Source organism: Stenella coeruleoalba (genome assembly GCF_951394435.1).
Source record: "Stenella coeruleoalba genome assembly, chromosome: X".
In the NCBI taxonomy this organism is placed as follows: Eukaryota; Metazoa; Chordata; class Mammalia; order Artiodactyla; family Delphinidae; genus Stenella; species Stenella coeruleoalba.
Window position 1 is genome coordinate 65941011 of NC_137152.1, and position 25395 is coordinate 65966405.

Genomic DNA, 25395 nt, shown 5'->3' on the forward strand with positions numbered 1-25395 from the left:
CTCCATTAAAAAAAAATAACCATTATGTGTCCTTATATTCTTGGTGTATCTCCTATAATCCCCTGTGACATTTTCATTTTTTAAGTGGTGTACTTAGTCCACATACTTTTCTTAACATGAGAACAATCCTCTTACCAATTTTTGTGTGTAAAACACTGTATTGTTAACTATAGGCACAATGTTATACAGAATATTTCTATAACTTATTAATCTTACTCCATTTGCTTTTAATGTAGTTACTTTATGTTTGGATTTAAATATAATATTTAATTTTTTGTTTATTATTTGTCTCATATTTTTTGTTATTTCTCCTTTATTGCTTTCCTTTATGTTAATAAAACATTTTATTTACATTTCCTTCTCTATTATTTTATGCAAATGCCTTTCATTATTCTTTTGTGGTTAGCTTAAAAATGAAAGCATAATCCTTTGATTTATTGATGTTTACCACAAATTAGTATTTTTACCATTCCCCAGAAATGCAAGCTTCTTCTTTTTTTTTCTTAACATCTTTATTGGAGTATATCTGCTTTACAAGAATGTGTTAGTTTCTGCTTTATAACAAAGTGAATCAGTTATACATATACATATGTTCGCATATCTTTTCCCTCTTCATCTCCCCCCTCCCACCCTCCCTACCCCACCCTTCTAGGTGGTCACAAACCACCTAGCTGATCTCCCTGTGCTGTGCGGTTGCTTCCCACTAGCTATCTATTTTACATTTGGTAGTGTATATATGTCCATGCCAATCTCTCACTTTGTCAGAGCTTACCGTTCCCCCTCCCCATATCCTCAAGTCCATGCTGTAGTAGGTCTGTGTCTTTATTCCCTTCTTACCCCTAGGTTCTTCATGACCTTATTTTTTTCTTAGATTCCATATATATGTGTTAGCATATGGTATTTGTTTTTCTCTTTCTGACTTACTTCACTCTGTAGGACAAACTCTAGGTCCATCCACCTCACTACAAATAACTCAATTTCGTTTCCTTTAACAGCTGAGTAATATTCTATTTTACCTGTATGCAGAAAATTATAAGACACTAATGAAAGAAATTAAAGATGATATAAATAGATGGAGAGATATACCATGTTCTTGGATTGGAAGAATCAACATTGTGAAAATGACTGTACTACCCAAAGCAATCTACAGATTCAATCAAACTACCACTGACATTTTTCACAGAACTAGAACAAAAAAATTCACAATATTTATGGAAACACAAAAGACCCTGAATAGCCAGAGCAATCTTGAGAACTAAAAATGGAGCTGGAGGAATCACGCTCCCTGACATCAGACTATACTACAAAGCTACAGTAATCAAGACAATATGGTACTGGCACAAAAACAGAAATGTACAACAATGGAACAAGATAGAAAGCCCAGGGATAAATCCATGCACATATGGTCACCTTATCTTTGATAAAGGAGGCAAGAATATACAGTGGAGAAAAGACAGCCTCTTCAATAAGTGGTGCTGGGAAAACTGGACAAATACATGTAAAATGAGATTTTTTTGAGATTTAAAATGAGATTCTAATCAATGAGATTAGAACACTCCCTAACACCATACACAAAAATAAGCTCAAAATGGATTAAAGTCCTAGATGTAAGGCCAGAAACTATCAAACTCTTAGAGGAAATCATAGGCAGAACACTATATGACATAAATCACAGCAAGATCCTTTTTGACCCACCTCCTAGAGAAATGGAAATAAAAACAGGAATAAACAAATGGGACCTAATGGAACTGCAAAGCTTTTGCACAGCAAAGGAAACCATAAACAAGACAGAAAGACAACCCTCAGAATGGGAAAAAATATTTGCAAATGAAGTAACTGACAAAGGATTAATCTCCAAAATTTACAAGCAGCTCATGCAGCTCAATAACAAAAAAAAAGCAACCCAATCCAAAAATGGGCAGAAGACCTAAATAGATATTTCTCCAAAGAAGATATACAGGTTGCCAACAAACACATGAAAGAATGCTCCACATCATTAATCATTAGAGAAATGCAAATCAAAGCTACAATAAGATTTCATCTCACACCAGTCAGAATGGCCATCATCAAAAAATCTAGAAACAATAAATGCTGGAGAGAGTGTGGAGAAAAGGGAACACTCTTGCACTGCTGGTGGGAATGTAAATTGATACAGCCACTATGGAGAACAATATGGAGGTTCCTTAAAATACTACAAATAGAACTACCATACAACCCAGCAATACCACTACGGGGCATATACCCTGAGAAAACCGTAATTCAAAAAGAGTCATGTACCAAAATGTTCATTGCAGCTCTATTTCCAATAGCCCGGAGATGGAAGCAACCTAAATGTCTATCATCGGTTGAATGGAGAAACAAGTTATGTTCATTTTTGAAGAATAATTTTGCTGGGTTAAGAATCTTAAATTTGCATGGTTTTTTTTTTTTTTTTTTTTTTTTTTTTTTTTAGAATTTTAAATATACCCTTCCATTCTCTTCTGGCTTCTATTACTAATTTTTCCCTTTATGTCAGGATACAGATTCGGATCACCTATGTACCAAAGGAATATACACATAATCATTTATAGCACTAAAAAAGTATATTTTGAAATGAATAAAACTTTTCAGAGGTTTAACTATATTTGAATTTCCAATAATTTGAGACTAAGCCCACATCTATATAAGACAAGCATGTTGGCAGAATTTTCCCATTTCTCACTGTTCCTTGATTGCCCTTTCTAGTGTTTTCCAAAGTGAGGTGCATGTGCAGGACAATCCATTGGATTGTAGGGACAGGATATGAGAATTTTAATTTATATATTTTATTTCATATCAAATTTTTCTATCTTAATATATAATTTATAAGGTATATTATTACAGTAGAATATGAATTATACACACATCACAATTATTGAGTTGTGCTCAAAAGAAAGTTTGAAAAAAATTACTTTAGACTGTAGGAAATAAGTCAAAATCAATGCAGATGCAAAGTATTTTTCCCAGGATGTGAAAGCAGTGATCCAGCCAGCATGTCAGACTTCCAAACTGTTAAATTTCCAAACTCCCAGGCCATATAATCTTCTAGCTACTCTATAGAATGAATATGGTTTCAACACAAACTAATAGACAATTGATCTATATTTTGTAAAAGCAAAACCACAAGCTTTGACTATTTCAGAAATCTATGAAGCTTCCTGTTTCAAGACAATTCAAAGCAGTGATTCTTAACTTCAACTGAGTTTCCAAATAACTTGGAGAGTTTTTAAATACAGGCTTGATAAAGCCACACACAGATATTCTGCTTCATGGGTCCAGGAGCAGTTCTCAGACATGTTTACATTTTAAAAATGTCCAAGTTAATTATCATGTTTACCTCTAGTTGAGAACCACTGGACTAGATATTTTTATTACTCAGTGTCTCCAAAATCTTTCTAAGTAAGTCAGTAGTTATTTAATGATGAATATGGACCAGGCTTTGTGCTGGTACCAAAGCTGTACTTAGGAAATGAAAATAAATTTGACTCATATATAAATATATTTGATCATTTTGACCTATTTTTGTTTGTTTTTACAAACTTGATGGCTTAGGTCAGTCAAAAAATCATGCTCTAAAGTATTTGTGTATATAAGTACAATCTCAGAATTAACAGTGGTCACAACCTACTGTTCCCCTTAATTAATAAGGAAGTAATATTTAAAAATAAATAAAATAATTTTTTTAAAAACATAAAAAATTTTAAAATAGCCCATAAAAATTAAACAATAAAAATAAAAATAAATTATACCATGTGTATCCTCGATGGACAGTATAATTATTACCAGAATAAATGAGTACTTTCCAAGATTTCTCAAAGCATTACTATTAAAGGCATCTTAGTAATAATAGTCATTATTATTATTAGCCATAATACAAATTCAATTAAACATTTTCTTTTTTTTAACAGACGAGAAGTAAACATCAGAACATATGATAATTCCTTACCAAGTAAGGATTTAGTCTTTGGAGCTCAATATTATTTAGATTATATTTGAAAATAATTTTATGGAAAATGACTAGTCTCTTCCATTCAATGTGATAAAGCTTAAAGGCCCTGAATTTTTGCTAAAGTTTAAGAGAACCATGTATATTGGTGTCTGTGTGTGTGTGTGTGTGTGTGTGTGTGTGTGTGCGTTTAAAGTATTTCTGGACTTGATGTGGGTTTCTACTAGCTATTTTAAAAGGAAATATTTAGTTCTTCCTAATTATAAAAATCAAACTTATTTGCAAAAGGTTTTCTTGTTTTTAAAGTTCACCATTACAAAACTCAAAGTAGAGAAGGAAAATATAGTCAGAAAGATGAAAATGGATATTCCAGGTGTTGAAAAGCTACAACTATAGAAGAGTTCTCCTTAATATATTGAGCTGAAATCCACTTGCACTGCTACAACGTTTATCCATTGGTCTAGTTATTCCCTCATGAAACATGTAGGTGAAATCTCTAACATTGTAATTAAGAGCATGTATTCTGGAGCCAAACTATCTGTGTTTGAATCTTAACTCTTCTACTTACTTTATGATTTTGGGGCAAGTAATTTAACCTCTCTCAGTGCTCTATTTTTCTATATCTGTAAAATGGAGGCAATTATAAATTATATTACCTAATTCAAAGGGTTGTGATGATTAATAAGTTGATATATGTAAAGTGCTTAAAACATAGTCTAGCATAAACACTGTATAAGTGTTAGCAGTTGCAGCAATCCTATTGTTACTTTTGCTACCATTCTTGTATATACCAGCTCTTTAAATGTTTGAGTATAATGATCGCATCTCTCATTAACCTCCTCATCTCCAGGAGAAGTATCTGAATTATCTCAATACCTCTTCTTTTGATAGTTCCCAGATAGTTTGATCCTCCTAATCACTCTATTCTGGTGCCCTCAAATGTGTACATGCCCTTTCTGAGTATAATTGCTTTACAATGGTGTGTTCGTTTCTGCTTTATAACAAGGTGAATCAGTTATACATATGTATATATCCCCATATCTCTTCCCTCTTGCGTCTCCCTGCTGCCCACTCTCCCTATCCAACCCTTCTGGCTGGTCACAAAGCACCGAGCTGATCTCCCTGTGCTATGCAATTGCTTCCCATTAGTTATCAATTTTATATTTGGTAGTGCATATATGTCCATATATACATTACTGCTCTCTCACTTTGTCCCAGCTTACTCTTCCCCCTCCCCATGTCCTCAAGTCAATTCTCTAATAGGTCTGTGTCTTTATTCCCATCTTGCCCCTAGGTTCTTCATGAACTTTTTGTTTTTTTTAGATTCCCTATATATGTGTTACCATACGGTATTAGATTTTCTCCTTCTGACTTACTTCACTCTGTATGACAGACTTTAGGTCCATCCACCTCACTACAAATAACTGAGTTTTGTTCCTTTCTATGGCTGAGTAATATTCCATTGTATATATGTGCCACATCTTCTTTATCCATTCATCTGTCGATGGACACTTAGACTGTTTCCATGCCCTGGTTACTGTAAATAGAGCTGCAAAGAACATTGTGGTACATGACTCTTTTGGAATTATGGTTTTCTCAGGGTATATACCCAGTAGTGGGATGTCTGGGTCAGATGGTAGTTCTCTTTTTAGTTTTATAAGGAAACTCCATATTGTTCTTCATAGTGGCTGTATCAATTTACATTCCTACCAACAAAGGGTTCCCTTTTCTCCACACCCTCTCCAGCATTTATTGTTGCTAGATTTTTTGATGATGGTCATACTGACCAGTGTGAGATGATATCTCATTGTAGTTTTGATTTACATTTCTCTAATGATTAACGATGTTGAGCATTCTTTCATGTGTTTGTTGGCAATCTGTATATCTTCTTTGAAGATATGTCTATTTAGGTCTTCTGCCCATTTTTGGATTGGGTTCTTTGTTTTTTGATATTGAGCTTCATGAGCTGTTTGTAAATTTTGGAGATTAATCCTTTGTCAGTTGCTTCATTTGTAAATATTTTCTCCAACTCAATCTACAGATTCAATGCAATTCCTATCAAAGTATCACTGGCTTTTTACACAGAACCAGAAAAAATTTTTCACAATTTGTATGGAAACACAAATGACCCCGAATAGCCAAAACAATCTTGAGAAAGAAAAATGGAGCTGGAGGAATCAGGCTCCCTGACATCAGACTATACTACAAAGCTACAGTAATCAAGACAGTATGGTACTGGCACAAAAGCAGAAATATAGATCAATGGAACAGGATAGAAAGCCCAGAGATAAACCCACACACATATGGTCACCTTATCTTTGATAAAGGAGGCAAGAATATACAGTGGAGAAAAGGCAACCTCTTCAATAAGTGGTGCTGGGAAAACTGGACAGCTACATGTAAAAGAACGAAATTCGAACACTCCCTAACACCATACACAAAAATAAACTCAAAATGGATTAAAGACCTCAATGTAAGGCCAGACACTATCAAACTCTTAGAGGAAAACGTAAGCCGAACACTGTATGACATAAATCACAGCAAGATCCTTTTTGACCCACCTTCTAGAGAAATGGAAATAAAAACAAAAATAAACAAATGGGACCTAATGAAACGTAAAAGCTTTTGCACAGTAAAGGAAACCATAAACAAGGCAAAAAGACAAGCTTCATGCCCTTTCTTTAAATAAGGGTTTCAGACCTTCATGTAGCATTTGGGTCTATGGCCGTAATTTCTGTGACTTGGGAGGTCATTGGGGTCAGAGGAGAACTAAAAGATGCACTTAGGTTTAAGGAATCGAGAGTTTTACTGACTATTCTCGGGATTGTGCTAGCTATTATTGGGATTATAAAAAAAGATGTTATATTTGCTGCAATCCAACCAAAATGACATAAAGAAAAAAAACAACACAGTTGAGTTGATGGAGATGTTTTGATGGAAACAGTGAATTTTTCTCTATTTTCCCTTCTTACACTTTGATTGTATTATTGTAATTATTATGATTTATGTAACTGTGAAAATTGGTTTCATCTAGAAAATAAAATTACCAATGTCATTTTAAAGTTATTTTGGTGCTAAATGGAGAAATCAGTTTTTATCTTTCCTAACTAATATGCAAATAAACTACAAACTCCAGGGGGGAAAGCTATATTTTGAGTGACAACTTAATATATTTATTGCTCAAGAATAGTTCAGGGCTGATGAAAGTCTGGCTATTAACTGCAAATTGTCTATTATTCTCTCTTATTTCAGTCAGGGAATCAAGCAGAAAATTATGGAATCAACAATACTTCACTTTACATTTCCCAAACAACCACAGCCAGGTAGTAAAAAGAGATTAAGACCTTCAGAAACACAAACTGCAGTTCTTGTAAATATTAATGTCATTTATTATGAAATTTAAGATGAGACAATATATAAATATAAATTATATATATATATAAAATTTGAATTTTACTACCAATTGGAAGCAGATATTTCTAAATTTATAACTCCCTGTATAGTAGATTGCCTCCAACTACTTCAGATTAAACTTTATTTATACATGGTTCTCAATTTCAAAGGCATTATATACCTCATAGTCTAGGTAAGCTGGAGAATCTAATGTTGCAACTGGAGGGATCTATCAGGAAAATTTAACTGGCCACAAAACAACATATAAAATTTGAGTCTTAGAAGAGGAGACAATTTTTTCTAAACATCTTTATTGGAGCATAATTGCTTTACAATGCTGTGTTAGTTTCTGCTTTATAACAAAGTGAATCAGCTATATATATACATATATCCTTATACTTCCTCCCTCTTGCATCTCCCTCCCACCCTCCATAACCCACCCCTCTAGGTGGTCACAAAGCACCGAGCTGATCTCCCTGTGATATGCAGCTGCTTCCCACTAGCTATCTATTTTACAATTGGTAGTGTATATATGTCAATGCCACTCTCTCACTTTACCCCAGCTTACTCTTCCCCCTCCCTGTATCCTCAAGTCCATTATCCAGGTCTGTGTCTTTATTCCTGTCCTGCACCTAGGTTTTGCAGAGCCATTTTTCTTTTTTTTTAGATTCCATGTATATATGTTAGCATATGGTATTTTTTTTTCTCTTTCTGGTTTACTTCACTCTGTATGACAGACTCTAGGTGCATCCACATCACTACAAATAACTCAATTTCGTTTCTTTTTATGTCTGAGTAATATTCCATTATATATATGTTCCACATCTTCTTTATTGATTCATCTGTCGATGGACATGTAGGTTGCTCCATGTCCTGACTATTGTAAATAGTGTTGCAATGAACATTGTGGTACATGATTCTTCTTGAATTATGTTTTTTTCAGAGTATATGTCCAGTAGTGGGATTGCTGGGTTGTATGGTAGTTCTATTTTTACTTTTTTAAGGAACTTCCACACTGTTCTACATAGTGGCTGTATCAATTTTCATTCCCAACAACAGTGCAAGAGGGTTCCCTTTTCTCCACAACCTCAGCAGCATTTATTGTTTGTAGATTTTTTGATGATCGCCATTCTGAACACTGTGAGGTGATATCTCATTGTAGCATTGATTTTCATTTCTCTAATGATTATGATGTTGAGAATTCTTTCATGTGTTTGTTGGCAATCTGTATATCTTCTTTGGAGAAATGTCTGTTTAGGTCTTCTGCCCATTTTGCATTGAGTTGTTTGTTTTTTTTTATATTCAGCTGCATGAGCTGCTTGTAAATTTTGGAGCTTAATCCTTTCTCACTTGCTTCCTTGCAAATATTTTCTCCCATTCTGAGGGTTGTCTTTCTGTCTTGTTTATGTTTTCCTTTGATATGCAAAAGCTTTTAAATTTCATTAGGTCCCATTTGTTAATTTTTGTTTGTATTTCCACTTTTCTAGGACATGGGTCAAAAAGGATCTTGCTGTGATTTATGCCATAGAGTGTTCTGCCTATGTTTTTGTCTAAGAGTTTGATAGTTTCTGGCCTTACATTTAGGTCTTTAATCCATTTTGAGTTTATTTTTGTGTATGGTGTTAGGGAGTATTCTAATTTCATTCTTTACATGCAGCTGTCCTGTATTCCCAGCACCACTTATTGAAGATGCTGTCTTTTCTCCACTGCATATTCTTGCCTCCTTTATCAATATGTGCATGGGTTTAACTCTTGCTTTTCTATCCTGTTCCATTGATTTATATTTCTCTTTCTGTGCCAGTACCATACTGTGTTGATTATTGTAGCTTTGCAGTATAATCTGAAGTCAGGGAGCCTGATTCCTCCAGATCCGTTTTTCTCTCTCAAGATTGCTTTGGCTATTCAGGGTCTTTTATGTTTCCATAAAATTGTGAAGTATTTTGTTTTCTTTCTGTGAAAACTGCCATTGGTAGTTTGATAAGGGTTGCGTTGAATCTGTACATTACTTTCGATAGTATAGTCACTTTCACATGTTGATACTTCCAATCCAGGATCATGGTGTATCTCTCCATCTGTTTGTATTATCTTTAATTTCTTTCATCAGGGTCTTATAGTTTTCTGCATAAAGGTCTTTTCTCTCCCTAGGTAGGTTTATTCCTAGGTTTTTTCTTCTTTTTGTTACAATGATAAATATGAGTGTTTCCTTAATTTCTCTTTCAGATTTTTCAATATTAGTGTATAGGAACGCAAGAGAGTTCTGTGCATAATTTTATATCCTGCTGTTTTACCAAATTCATTGATTAGCTCTAGTAGTTTCCTGGTTGCATCTATAGGATTCTCTATGTTTAGTATCATGCCATCTGCAAACAGTGACAGATTTACTTCTTCTTTTCCAGTTTGGATTCCTTTTATTTCTTTTTCTTGTCTGATCACTGTGGCTAAAACTTCCAAAACTATGTTGAATAATAGTGTTGAGAGAGGAAAATCTTGCCTTGTTCCAGATCTTAGTGAAAATGTTTTCAGTTTTTCACCATTGAGAATGATGTTGGCTGTGGGTTTTTCATATATGGCCTTTACTATGTTGAGGTAAGTTTCTTTTATGCCTACTTTCTGGAAGTCTTTTATCATAAATGTTTTTTGAATTTTGTCAAGTGCTTTTTTTGCATCTATTGAGATGATCATATGTTTTTTCTCTTTCAATTTGTTAATATGGTGTATTACATTGATTGATTTGCATATATTGAAAAAATCCTTGCATTCCTGGAATAAACCTCACTTGATCATGGTGTATGATCTTTTTAATGTGATGTTGGATTCTCTTTGCTAGTATTTTGTTGAGCATATTTCCGTCAATGTTCGTCAGTGATATTGGCCTGTAGTTTTCTTTCTTTGTGACATCTTTGTCTGGTTTTCATATCAGGGTTATGGTGGCCTCGTAGAATGAGTTTGGGAGTGTTCCTCCCTCTGCTATATTATGGAAGATTTTGAGAAGGATAAGTGTTTGCTCTTCTCTAAATGTTTGATAGAATTCGCCTGTGAAGCCATCTGTTCCTGGGCTTTTGTTTGTTGGAAGATTCTTAATCACAGTCTCAATTTCACTACTTGAGGAGCCCATCTTGATGAGGTTTCAGGGCCTTTCCATTTTCTTTAATCTGGCATTCAAATACTAGATACTTGGAGATTCACGTTTTCTACTGCTTTTATAAAGTGAAGTTATTCTATCAACTAACAAAAAGAAAAGCTAGCCTACCGAGGTCACCCAGATATCAAAATATATTTTAAAAGTATCTCCCAAAGCAGGGTCACAGTCAATGCATTTATTCAATGGTCATTTTTACATCTGTAGAGATCAAAGTTTCATGCTTCTCTTCATTGTCCTCCTTTAATTCCATATAACAATTCCACTGACTGGTGATATCCCTAATGGATAGCTGAAGGAGTATAAGAAGTAAATGTAAATTAGTCTATGTGGCCACTATGACAACCAGATTTGAGAAATGTTTGGGTTGGAGTAAAAAATATACACTATTGTTACACTAAGAAATGTGTATATAATATTTGTTTTATTTTATGTCTTTGTTTTTGGCAGTATTTCACAGCAGGGATCTTAGGCTTTCAATCTGTTCAGAGACCTTGAAAGTAGGTGTAGAAGTCAAGCTAGACCTGAAGTCTATAAAATTGTAGCCTATCATAAGAATTATCATAACAACCTTCAAGGGCATCAGCTTATTTCTGATCTGACTTGGGGCTGAGGGGTACATTAAATGTTCCAAAATATCTCTCCCCTGTAGGAGTCCAAATGGAACATATTATCAGTTGTGAGGACAGGACCTGAAATGTCATGGATCATGTGGGCCTGCTCTGATCCTAATATTAATCACTGAGGAAATTCTAAGGTTCCTCCTAAATTTATTTTATTTCCAAAGTGGAGTTATCTCACATACACACACAAACACACATAGAATGTTGAAAAGGAAAAAAAAACTATTTAAATAGATGGTTATCTAAAAGCTAGACTATTTTTATGTTTCAATATAACAAGATATAACTAATTCAAAAAACACATCATTATTCTAACCAAATTTTTTTCATAGACATGACAAAAGAAATTTAGATGAAGCTCAGAAGCCAGCTCATATATGGATAATACATTCATTAAGAAAAACAGTTCAAAGGTCATCTATTAATTTAACTATCAGGAGACAGGCTTCACTCAGACATTCTTATACTCTTATCACTCATTCTAAAAAGGCAGAATCTAAAAAGTCCAAAGATGACAAAAAAGGAATAAATTTGAAGAAAGTTTCCAAGAAAGCTATAGGCCCACACAAAACAACTTTAGAATCCAAGAAAACAGTAAATAATGAGAAACCTAAAAGAGGAAATAAAGCAGTTAAAACTCCATCAAAATCATCACATGAAAGTCAACTATCTAAGAAGTCAAAGTCCAATTCAGAAGCAAACCCAGAATCCAAAGGTTCTAAGTCAGTCTCAATAAAGGATAAAAAAAAGATAAGAGATATTCAAAGGATTCCAGGGAGATGGATTTTGAATCCATATGTACAAAGAAGTATTTTAGGAGCTGAAAGAACAATCGTGATGCCAAATCAGAGATTTGCTCAAAAAGTAGTTCAAATATGGATTTAATGATGTATTTAGAGGAGTCTGGTGCTGAACCCATGGAATTTGATATGTGGTTAAATAACTACTCACAGAATAATTTTAAAAAGCTTCCAAAGAAGGATGCAAAAAAGGATACAAAGGGGAAGGGCTCTGATGCTGAATCTGAAGATTCAAAAGATGCAAAGAAAGATGAGAAGAAAGATAAGAAAAGCGCAATGAAAGACAGCAAGAAGGGTGCAAAGAAGGACACAGAGTCTACTGATGCAGAATCTGGAAACTCAAAGGATGCAAAGAAAGATTCAAAGAAAGATGACAAAAAAGATGGCCAGAAGGATGCAGAAGAATCTGTAGATTCAAAAGATGCAAAGAAAAATTCAAAGAAAGATGACAAGGAAAAGGATGCCAAGAAGGATGTTGTGTCTACTGATGCTGATTCTGAATCTGAAGGGGATACAAAAATGGGTAAAAAATTCAAAGAAAGATGACAAAAGGAAGTCTGCAATGAAGTCTGAAGAGTCTACTGAAACCAAGTCTGATTGGGAATCAAAGACGGACAAGAGGATTAAAAGAAGGTTAAGAAAGATTCAAAAAAGATGCAAAAAACAAGGATGCAAAGAAGAACCTAGAGTCTAGTGATGCTGAATCTGATGTGTCTTCCGAGAAAAACCTAAAGAAGTCTGAAACATTGAAAAGTTCAGATGCTGAATCTGAAGAGTCACTATATAAACTTAGGCCTAAAAGGATAGTTGATGAATCAGATGTCACATCTACAGATTCAAAGAAGGAAGCACTGGAACCAAAGAGAAATTTCAAAATGCCATCCAAAAGGACTACATTCAAAGAAAAAGGGAAAAAAGTAGGTACAGGTAGAGTTCCTCCATCAAGAGAAAGACCACCACTACTTCCTTGTGAGACTTTACTGCCATCACCTAAGGCCAAACGTCTCTGTGGGTGCCAGAATCCTCCTCCACCTCCAAAACCAAGATATGCTCCTTTGGTATGATTACTCCTGTTTTATTTTTAGAGAAAATTGGATTAAAAATGAAAGATAGTTTTAAATTTTGAGTTTATATGTTCTCTGAAGAATAGTTCCATTTTCCTGGAATACTGACAAGTTTGGGGCTCACAGATGAGAAAGATGAAGAGTACTTCCAAAGGACTCAAAAGATTTGCAAAACAAATGTCAAAAAGTTAAAAATAATATTTAGACTGGAGCAGAGAGAACTGGCTTGTGATTTAAGAAAATATTTATAATTATTTTTAAAAAGTCATATTACAAAAGTGATTAACTGTTCTATACTTATGAAAGAACCAAAAGGAAAATGACTAAAAATTCTAAAGGACAGATTTTAGTGAGAAATAAAGACATTTCCTAGGCAGTTGTTGCATATAGTAAAAACTCAACCAAATTCAGACACAGCAAGATAGAAACATAGTATACTAGGATTCAGATATGCAAAAACCATATTTAATTATTTAATCCATATCTTTATGAGCAGTCTTTCTTACTGATAATTAGGGGGAAAATGTTAACTTGCTGGAAGTAACTAGATTTTCTCTGGTTTATAGCAGTCTCTTCAAGGTCAATCCAATCTCTTTGGAGGTAAATACTCTGTAAATTTAAAGTTTCTATTTCTCTCCTTTAGAAGATCTCACTTTCAATCCCCCTTCCTTCAAAACCTGGCTGTAAGGGGAAGCTTAGTTAGACATCTCATTTTGGATGGAAGGGCTGCTCTTCCCATTGTTGTCCTCCCTTTTTGGCTCTCTGATCTTTGGTTGAAGTGTAATTCATTTGCATGGTTTCTGGGAATAAGTCTGTGTTTCCTCTACTTTTGCACAGTGTTAATTGTCTATTCTCAGCATGGTAGGTCTGATGCTCTCTGTGCTGCTAAATTCAGAACATCTGTAGATATGGCTGGGTCTCGACCTTGAGCTTTATACTTAATTAATTTTTTCCCGCCCTTTCTCCTCTTCCTCCCTGTCCCCCTATTTTTGTTTTTCCCTCTCAGAGAGCTTCTATTTCCTCTTCTGGATTGGTGAGAATCTCCTTTTACCTTGTATTCCAAGTTTTTTCTATCCTTTGTTTATAATAAAACCTTATATATTGACCTCCATTTGCTCTTCATATATTTTCCATTTGTGGGAGGGATTTATAAATTCCTTTTATCTCTCTCAGAAAGCTTGGTTTTTAAGTCCATTTTTCTCCTGGTGAACTCAAAATGTCAGCTTTGACACTCAAAGCTGAGTAATGACTCCATTATTTAAAGTTCAGTCTTAGAGGTTAAGTCAATGGGTGGATAGTCACAAGAGCAAGATTTATAAGGAATGAAAATATGTTGGTGGATAATTTTTAAGATAAATGAGAAAAAGGGACACTCAAAAAGCTGAATTCTTTTCCAAAAGCAGTTTTTATGAAAAATAAGTAAAATACAAGAAAACAATACAACAAAATTCTTTGGACCGATGATTAATTTTAACTGTAAAAAAGAACTTTCAGGGTATGTTCTGGCCTTGTATATATTCACACCAAGTCTCTTTAATAAACTTCCATGTGCATAGCTACCATCTATTTATGCTCTTCCATACCTACTATTTCACTAAAACTGCTCTTTTCAGAATTACCAAATACCTTCTTGTATTCACATATACTGGTCTCTCTTCTCTCCTCATGTTATTCTATAGTCCAGCAGCATTTAAACCCACCACTTCTTCTTTCTAAAAACACTTTACTTGACTCTATGCTCTCCTGTTCTTTCTACTTACTGGTAGCTTTTCGCCACCTTTATTGTATCCTACTCTTCCTCACCTTTAATGTCGGAATGATCTAAGACTTGGTCCTGGAACTTCTCTATCTAAAATTCTCCTTCATAAGTTCATCTCATTCAACAGTTTTAAATATCATCTATGTATTGATAACTCCAAAATTAATATATCCAACTTTGGTCTTTCCAAACAGTTCCAAATTCTTATATCTAATTGCCTACTTGAAAATTTCAGTGTAGAGCCTACTAGACATCTCAGGCTTAATATATCTCAATAATACTCTTAACCCATCCCCAAACCTATTCCTCCCCAGTATTCTCCATCTTAATAAATGGCATTGTGATCCACCCATTTAATCTTTTAAAATCTGGATATCATATATGATTCTGCTCTTTTCCTCATTCCCCACATGTAATCAATCAGTAAGACTTGTCTACCTTATCTCCAAAATGTATCCTGAATCAGTCCACTCCTACCTTCTCAATCACTACCACCTAAATGATCCCAATCACCATCATAATCTTTGCTGGAATACTGCAAGAGTTCCTAGCTAGCCTTGCTACTTCTACACTCCACTGCTTAAAACACTCTCGTGGTTTCCCATTATATTCAGAATAAACCAAGGCTGCTTACCTTACCTTTCACTGCATATATTATTCCAGCTCCTGCCTATTTTCCACCCTCATCTTGAACCAATTTTCCATTTTATTTTATGATCTAGCCAAACCACATTCTTTTTGTTTCTCATACACACCAAGATTATTTTCTTGCCAAGATTTTGCATGTGCTGTTCCCTCTGCTTGGAATGCTTCTCTCCAGATCTTTGTATAACTACTCCTTCTCATCATTTAGTTTTTCAGCATAAATATTATCTCTTTAGAGAAGGCTTTCCTGATTACTATATCCTATGTTATCCCCTCCCACAACAATTGTCTAGTCACTCTTCTAACCTGAATCCTACCTTATATTTCTTCATAGAATGTATCTTTATATAAAATTCTATATTTATTCATGTGTTTATTAGTTATATTCACCATTAGAATTCAGGCTCCATGCAACAGTGAGCCTGATCTGTATTTTCATTTCTGTATCCGCAGTTCAAAAGCAGCACCTGGACTGCATTCGATTGGTTAAGAATTTGATCTCTCTAAAAGAGCTGCAGATCCTATCACACTCGTGGACTTTCTGACATCCATTTTTCCAGGCATTCCTACTCTAGCAATATTAGACTAAAATGAATAAACAACAGGCATTTTGGAAGGGGAGAAATCACAATAGTGCAAGTTACATTCTAATTGATATCTGAAAAGAAAATATATGTATACTTCTCACTTTTGAGTGAGATATTTATGACCATACTGTGTTAATGCATCTTAGGTCTTTTTTAGTATAAGTTTGAAAAACCATGCCCTTATTCCTCTCACTGGAGTCCTACTGATTTTCACAGCAACACAAAAGTAAGGCTAGTGTTTTTTTTCAGGGCCAGCTCTGTTCTGGATTAAAATAATTCATATTTGAATTATGTTTGTAAAGCTTGACATGCTCCTCAACTATGAATGAAGAATTCTTTATATTACACTTACTGGAGTAGAAAACTAGTCTTAATTTAGAGTGTTTTGTTTTCCATTCTAATTTTTTTCTTTCTAATTTTATTTAGATATAATTGACATACACCACTATATTAGTTTCAGATATACAACATAATGATTCGATATTTGTATAGTTGTAGAAATTATTACCACAACAAGTCTATTTAACCTCCATCACCATGAATAGTTACAAAATACTTTTTTGTGTGATGAAAACTTTTAAAATGTACTCTCTTAGCATTGTCAAATATACATACAGTATTATTGACTACAGTGACCCTGCTGTACATTGTATCTCCATGACTTATTCATTTCATAACTGGAAGTTTGTACTTTTTAACCATTTTGACCCATTTTGTCCACTCCCTAGCCTCTCCACATCTGACAAAAACCAATCCATTTTCTGTAATTCAGTTTTTTGTTTTCATTTTTTTTTAAAAAATTCCTGCATATAACTGAGATCATACAGTATTTGTCTTTTTCCTTTTTTAATAATTTTTCTTAGAGTATAGTTTATTTACAATGTTGTGTAAGTTTCAGGTGTACAGCAAAGTGAATCAGTTATACATATACAAATATCCACTCTTTTAGATTCTTTTCCCATATAGGTCATTACAGAGTATTGAGTAGAGTGCCCTGTGCTATACGGTAGGTCCTTATTAGCTATCTATTTTATATATAGTAGTGTGTATATGTAAATCGCAATTTCCCAATTTATCCCTCTCCCCACTTTCCCCCCTGGTAACCAAAAGTTTCTTTTTTACATCTGTAACTCTATTTCTGTTTGGTAAATGAGTTCATTTGTACCATTTTTGTAGATTCCACAGATAAGTGATATCATATACTTGTCCTCTTTCTGACTTACTTCACTCAGTATGAAAACCTCTAGGTCCATCCATCTTGCTGCAAATTGCATTATTTTGTTCTTTTTAATTGCTGAGATATATCCATAGTATATATGTACCACAAATTCTTAATACATTCCTCTATCGATGGATATTTCAGTTGCTTCCACGTCCTGGCTATTGTAAATAGTGCTACAATGAACATTGGAGTGCATGTATCTTTTCGAATTAGGGTTTTCCTTAGGTATATGCCTAGGAGTACGATTGCTGGATCATATGATAGTTCTATATTTAGTTTCTTAAGGAACTTCCATAGTGTTCTCCATAATGCTTGTACGAATTTACATTCCACCAACAGTGTGGGAGGGTTCTGTTTCTTCCACACACTCTCCAGCATTTACTGTTAGTAGATTTTTGATGATGGCCATTCTGACTGGTGTGAGGTGATACCTCATTGTAGCTTTGATTTGCATTTCTCTAATGATTAGTGATGTTGAGCATCCTTTCATGTGTTTGTTGGCAATCTGTGTATCTTCTTTGGAGAAATGTCTATTTAGGTCTTCTGTACATTTTTGGATTGGGTTTTTGGGGTTTTTTGATACTGAGCTGCATGAGCTACTTGTAAATTCTGGAGATTAATCCTTTTTCAGTTGCTTCATTTGCAAATATTTTCTCCCATTCTGAGGGTTGTCTTTTGGTCTTCTTTATGGTTTCCTTTGCTGTGCAAACCCTTTTAAGTTTCATTAGATTCCATCTGTTTATTTTTGTTTTTATTTCCATTTCTCTAGGAGGTGGGTCAAAAAGGATCTTGCTGAGATTTATGTCATAAAGTGTTCTGCCTATGTTTTCCTCTAAGAGTTTGATGGTGTCTGGCCTTACATTCAGGTCTTTAAGCCATTTTGAGTTTATTTTTGTGTATGGTGTTAGGGAGTGTTCTAATTTCATTCTTTTATATATAGATGTCCAGTTTTCCCAGCACCAATTACTGAAGAGGCGTTCATTTTTACAGTGTAAATTCTTGACTCCTTTATCAAAAATAAGGTGACCATATGTGTGTGAGTTTATCTTTGGGCTTTCTATCCTGATCCATTGATCTATATTTCTGTTTTTTCTGCCAGTACCATACTGACGTGATTACAGTAACTTTGTAGTATAGTCTGAAGTCAGGGAGCCTGATTCCTCCAGCTCCATTTTTCTTTCTCAAGATTGCTTTGGCTAATCAGGGTCTTTTGTGTTTCCATACAAAGAGTGAAAGATTTTTTCTAGGTCTGTGAAAAATGCCAGTGGTAGTTTCATAGGGATTGCATTGAATCTGTAGACTGCTTTGTGTAGTAGAGTCATTTTCACAATGTTGATTCTTCCAACCCCAAAACATGGTATATCTCTCCATCTGTTTGTATCATCTTTAATTTCTTTCATCACTGTCTTATACTTTTCTGCCTACAGGTCTTTTGTCTCCTTTGATATGTTTATTCCTAGGTATTTTATTCTTTTTGTTGCAATAGTAAATGTGAGCGTTTCCTTAAATTCTTTTCAGATTTTTCATCATTAATGTATAGGAATGCCAGAGATTTCTGTACATTAATTTTGTATCCTGCTACTTTACCAAATTTATTGATTAGCTACAGGAGTTTTCTGTTAGCATCCTTAGGATTCTGTATGTAAAATATCATGGCATCTGAAAACAGTGACAGCTTTACTTCTTTTCTGATTTGGATTACCTTTATTTCTTTTTCTTTCTGATTGCTGTGGCTAATACTTCCAAAACAATTTTGAATAATAGTGGTGAGGGTGGACAACCTTGTCTTGTTCCTGATCTTAGTGAAAGTGTTTTCAGTTTTGCACCACTGAGGACAATGTTGGCTGTGTGTTTGTCATGTATGGCCTTTATTACGCTGAGATTAGTTCCCTCTATGCCTACTTTCTGGAGGGTTTTTTTTAATCATATATGGGTGTTGAATTTTGTCAAAGCTTTTTCTACATCTATTGAGATGATCATATGGTTTTTATTCTTCAGTTTGTTAATATAGTGTTTCATATTAATTGATTTGCATATACAGAAGAATCATTGCATTCTTGGGATAAACCCCACTTGATCATGGTGTATGATCCTTTTAATGTGCTGTTGGATTTTTTTGCTAGAATTTTGTTGAGGATTTTTGCATCTAAGTTCATTAGTGATATTGGACTGTAATTTTCTTTCTCTGTGACATCATTTTCTGGTTTTCTTATCAGGGTGATAGTAGCATTGTAGAATGTGTTTGGGAGTGTTCCTTTCTCTGTTATATTGTGCAAGAGTTTGAGAAGTATAGGTGTTAGCTCTTCTCTAAATGTTTGATAGAATTCGCATGTGAAACCATCTTTTCCTGGGCTTTTGTTTGTTGGAAGATTTTTAAGCACAGTTTCAATTTCAGTGCTTGGGTTTCGTCTGTTTATATGTCCTATTTCTTCCTGGTTCAGTCTCAGAAGGTTGTGCTTTACTAAGAATTTGTCCATTTCTTCCAAGTTGTCCATTTTATTGGCATATAGTTGCTTGTAGTAATCTCTCCTGATCCTTTGTATTTCTGAAGTGTCAGTTGTTACTTCTCCTTTTTCATTTCTATTTCTATTTATTTGAGTGTTCTCCCTTTTTTTCTTGATGAGTCTGGCTAATGGTTTATCTATTTTGTTTACCTTCTCTAAAATCCAGCTTTTAGTTTTATTGATGTTTGCTATTGTTTCATTTCTTTTTCATTTATTTCTCATCTGATGTTTATGATTTCTTTCCTTCTGCTAACTTTGGGGATTTTTGTTCTTCTTTCCCTAATTGTTTTAGGTGTAAGGTTAGGTTGTTTATTTGAGATGTTTTTTGTTTCTTGAAGTAGGATGGTATTGCTATAATCTTCCCTCTTAGAACAGCTTTTGCTGCATCCCATAGGTTTTGGGTTGTCATGTTTTCTTTGTCTTTTTTTCTATGTACTTTTTATTTCCTCTTTGATTTCTTCAGTGTTCTCTTGGTTATTAAGTAATGTATTTTTTAGCCTCCATGTGTTTATATTTTTTACAGATTTTTTTCCTGTAATTGATATCTAGTCTCATAGCGTTGTGGTTGGAAAAGGTACTTGATATGATTTCAATTTTCTTAAATTTACCAAGGCTTGATTTGTCACCCAAGATATGATCTATTCTGGAGTATGTTCCATGAGCACGTGAGACGAAAGTGTATTCTGTTATTTTTGGATGGAATGTTCTATAAATATCAATTAAGTCCATCTTGTTTAATGTGTCATTGAAAGCTTGTGTTTCCTTATTTATTTTCAGTTTGGATGATCTGTTCAGTGTTAAAAGTGGTGTTCAAAGTCCCCTACTATTTCTGTGTTAATGTTGATTTCCCTTTTTATGGCTGTTTGCATTTGCCTTATGTATTGAGGTTTTCCTATTTTGGGTGCATAAATATTTACAATCATTGTCTTCTTCTTGGATTGATCCCCTGATAATTTTGTAGTGTCATACCTTGACTCTTGTAATAGACTTTATTTTAAAGTCTATTGTGTCTAATATGAGAATTGCCACTTCAGCTTTCTTTTGGTTTCCATTTGCATGGAATAACATTTTCCATCTCCTCAGTTTCAGTCTGTGTGTGTCCCAAGGTCTGAAGTGTGTCTCTTGTAGACAGCGTGTATGGGTCTTGTTTTTGTAAACATTCAGCAAGCCTGTGTCTTTCGGTTGGAACATTTAATCCATTTAAATTTAAGGTAATTATCAATATTTATGTTTCTATTACCATTTTCTTAATTGTTTTGGGTTTGTTTTTGTAGGTCTCTTCCTTCTCTTGTGTTTCCTGCCTAGAGAAGTTCCTTTTGTATTTGTTTTAGAGCTGATTTGTTAGTGCTGAATTCTCTTAAATTTGCTCCTCTGTTAACGTTTTAATTTCTCCATTGAATCTGAATTATATCCTTGCTGGCTAGGGTAATCTTGGTTGTAGGTTTTTCCCTTTCATCACTTTAAATGTGTCTTGCCACTCCCTTCTGGCTTGCAGAGTTTCTGCTGAAGCTTCAGCTGTTAACCTTATGGGGATTCCTTGTATGTTATTTGTTGCTTTTCCCCTGTTGCTTTTAATATTTTTTCTTTTTATTTAATTTTTGATAGTTTTAATGATATGTCTTGGCATGTTTCTCCTTGGATTTATCCTGTATGGGACTTTCTGCACTTCCTGGACTTGATGGATTATTTCCTTTCCCATGTTAGAGAAGTTTTCAACTATAATCTCTTCAAATATTTTCTGAACACTTTCTTTTCCTCTTCTTCTCCTGGGACCCCTATAATTCGAATATTTGAGCCTTTAATGTTGTCCCTGTGGTCTCTGAGACAGTTCCTAATTCTTTTCATTCTTTTTTCTTTAATCTGCTCTGCAGCAGTTATTTCCCCTATTTTATCTTCCATGTTACTTATACGTTTTTTACCAGTTATTCTGCTATTGATTCCTTCTAGAGAATTTTTAATTTCATTTATCGTGTTGTTCTTCATTGTTTGTTTGCTCTTTTGTTCTTCTGGGTTCTTGTTACATGTTTCTTGTATATTCTCCATTCTATTTCCAAGATCATGGATCGTCTTTACAATCATCACTCTGAATTCTTTTTCAGGTAGACTGCCTATTTTCTCTTCATTTGTTTGGTCTTCTGGGTTTTTACCTTGCTCCTTCATCTGCTGTGTGTTTCTCTCTATTCTCACTTTGCTTAATTTACTGTGTTTATGGTCTCCTTTTAACAGGCTTCAGGTTTGTAGTTCCCATTATTTTTGGTGTTTTCCCCCCAGTGGGTGAGGTTGATTCAATGGCTTTTGTCAGTTTCCTGATGGAGGGGACTGGTGCCTGTGTTCTGTTGGGTGGGACTGGATCTTTTCTTTCTAGTGGGCAGTACCACGTCCAGTGGTGTGTTTTGGGCTGTCTGTGAACTTAGTGTGATTTTAGGCTGCCTCTCTGGTAATGGGTGGGGTTGTGTTCCTGTCTTGCAGGTTGTTTGGCATTGGACATCCAGCACTGGACTCTCCTGGCCATTTGGTTTAGCTGGGTCTTAACGTTGAGATGGATACCTCTGGGAGAGCTCTCACTGATTGATAGTATGTGCTCTGGAAGGTCTCTGGTGTTCCAATGTCCTGAACTTGCCTCTCACACTTCAGAAGGTCAGGCCTGACACCAGGGCAGAACACAAGGACCCTGTCAGCCAGACAGCTCAGAAGACAAGGGAGAAAAAAGGCAAAGAAAATAAATAATAATAAAAATAATAATTCAAATTTAAGAAAATAATAATAATTTAAAAACCAAAACAACCAAACCAATAAACAAATATGCCAATGGTAACAAGCGCTCAAAACTATACTAAGATAAATGTAAAAATCAGAAACAAATCATTTGCAGACAGCAACCCCAAGTATACAGTTGCTCCCAAAGTCCACCTCCTCAATTTTGGGATGATTCTTTGTCTATTCATGTATTCCCCAGATTCAGTGTACATCAAGCTGATTGTGGGGATTTAATCTGCTGCTCCTGAGGCTGCATGGAGAAATTTCTATTTCTCTTCTTTGTTCTCACAGCTTCTAGAGTTCAACTTTGGTTTTGTCCACACCCCTGTGTGTAGGTCACCCTCAGGTATCTGTTCCTGCCCAGACAGGAAGTGGTTAAATCAGCAACTGATTAGGGCCCTGGCTCACTCAGGCCAGGGGGAGGGAAAGGTACTGTAGTTATGGTAGAGGCCCGCAAGACATTTCAACAGTCTGAGTCACTCTATTTTTTCTCCTGGAGAAGTGTCCCTTGATCACACTGCCCACACAGTTGTGTGCTGCACAGACTCCCAGAGGAGGTTGTGGATAGTGACCTGTGCTTGTACACAGGATTCTTGGTGGCTGCAGCTGCAGTGTTAGCTTTTTATGCCTGTCTCTGTGGTCTGATCAGATAGCCGCAGCTTGCTCCCATCTCTGGAGCTCATTTAGGCAGTGCTCTGCCTTCTGTGGGCAGACAGGGGAGGAGTCTCCTCTCCTCGTGCACCCCGAAACAATGGTTTCTTGCCTCTTAGCCAGGTCCAGAGTTTTTCCCGGACTCCCGCCCAGCTACCTGTTGTGCATTAGCCTCCTCCAGGCTGTGTTCACATAGCCAACCCTAGTCCTCTCCCTGGGATCTGACCTCCAAAGCTCGAGCCTCAGCTCCAAGTCCCCACCCACACCCATGGGTGAGCAGACAAGCCTCTCAGGCTGGTGAGTGCTGGTCAGCACCAATCCTCTGTGTGGGAATCTCTCCTCCTTGCTCTCTGTACCACTGTTGCTGAGCACTCCTCCGTGGCTCTGAAGCTTCCCTCCCACCCACCCCCCATTTCAGCAAGTGAAGGGTTTTCCTAGTGTGTGGAAACTTTTCTTCCTTTATAGCTCCCTCCCAGAGTTGCAGGTCCCATCCCTATCCTTTTGTCTCTATTTTTTCTTTTTCCCTACCCAGGTACATAGGGATTTTCTTGCCTTTTGGGAAGTCTGAGGTGTTTTGCTAGCATTGAGTATGTGTTCTGTAGGATTTGCTCCACATGTAGATGTATTTTTGATGTATTTGTGGGGAGGAAGTTGATCTCCACGTCTTACTCCTCTGCCATCTTGAATGTCTCACAAATTCCTTCTTTTTTATGGCTGAATACTTTTACATTGTATATATATATATATACACACACACACACACACACACACATACATATATAGGTATGAATATACATTCTGCAACTTCTTTATTCATCCATTGATAGATACTCATGTTGTTTTCATATCTTTCCTATTGTAAATAATACTGCAATAAACATGAGGGTGCAAATATTCTTTTGAGTTAGTGTTTTCATTTTCTTCTGATTAACCAGAAGTGGGATCGCTGGATTATATGGTAGTTCTATTTTTAACTTTTTGAAAAACCTGCATACAGTTTTCCCTAGTGACTACACTAATTTACATTCCTACCAATAGTGCACAAGGTTTCCCTTTTCCCCAGTCCTCATCAACAATTTTTTCTTGTCTTGTTGATAATAACCATTCTAATAGATGTGAGGCAATATCTCACTGTGGTTTTGATTTGCAATTCCCTGATGATTAGTGATAGTGAGCACATTTTCATGTACCTGTTGGTCATCAATATGCCTTCTTTGGGAAAACGACTATTCAGATCCTCTGTCCATGTTTTAATTGAATTGTTTATTTTCCTTTTGAGTTTTATCTGTTATTTACATATTTTGAATATTAACCACTTATCAGATATACAATTTACAAATATTTTCTCCCATTCTGTAGGTTTGTCTTTTCATTTTGTTAATAGTTTTTTTTCTATGCAAAATCTTTTTAGTTTGATCTAGTCCCACCTGCTTAGTTTTGTTTTTGTTGCCTTTGCTGTTCGTGTCAAATCCAAAAAATTATCACTGACTTATATCAAGAATCTTACTGCCTGTATTCACTTCTAGGAATCTTATGATTTCAGGTCTTATGTTCAAATCATTGATTTGTCTTGAGTAAATTTTTGTGTATGGTATAAAATATAGTACACTTTCATTATTTTGCATTTGGCTCTTCCCTTTTCTCAACACAATTTATTGAAGACTGTCATTTCCTCATTGTATATTCTTGGCTCATTTGTTGTAAATAAATTGACTGTATCTAGGTGGGTTTATTTCTGGGTTCTCTATTCTGTTCCATTGATCTAAGTGTCTGCTTTTATGCCAGAACTATACTGTTTTGATTGCTATAGTTTTGTAATATCGTTTTAAATCAAAGAATATGGTGCCTCCAGCTTTGTTCTTCCTCAAGACTACTTTGGCTACTTGGTGTCTTTTATGGTTCCATACAAATTTTAGGATTTTTAGTTTTATTCTGTTAAAAATGCCATTGGAAATTTGATATTGATTTGTATCTGTAGATTGCTTTGGGGAGTGCAGACATTTCAACAATATTAATTCTTTCAATACATAAACATGGAATAGCTCTCCATTTATTTGTGTCTTTTTCAATTTCTTTTATCAATGACTTGTGGTTTTCAGTGAACAGGTCTTTCATCTCCTGGTTAATTTATTTCTAGGTACTTTATTCTTTTTGATGCAAATATAAATGGAATTGTTTTCTTAATTTCTCTTTCTGTTAGTTCATTGTTAGTATAGAAAAGCACATCAGATTTTTGTTTATTGATTTTATATCCTGCAGCTTTACTGAATGTATTTGTTAGTTCTCA

The 25395-nt window shown here is 35.0% G+C and overlaps 1 protein-coding gene across 1 annotated transcript in view; it reads left to right on the forward strand.

The window, feature by feature from the left end:
* The window catches only part of CYLC1 (cylicin 1), a gene marked incomplete at both ends in the record, with an annotated part of 147444 nt that overhangs the window by 85571 nt on the left and 36478 nt on the right, over positions 1 to 25395 (forward strand). Inside the window, 8 exon segments of the mRNA XM_079910978.1 lie at positions 7217 to 7258; positions 7261 to 7330; positions 7332 to 7334; positions 11452 to 11858; positions 11861 to 11940; positions 11944 to 12449; positions 12451 to 12561; positions 12563 to 12977. Coding sequence (XP_079767104.1) covers positions 7217 to 7258; positions 7261 to 7330; positions 7332 to 7334; positions 11452 to 11858; positions 11861 to 11940; positions 11944 to 12449; positions 12451 to 12561; positions 12563 to 12977 — 1634 coding nt within the window.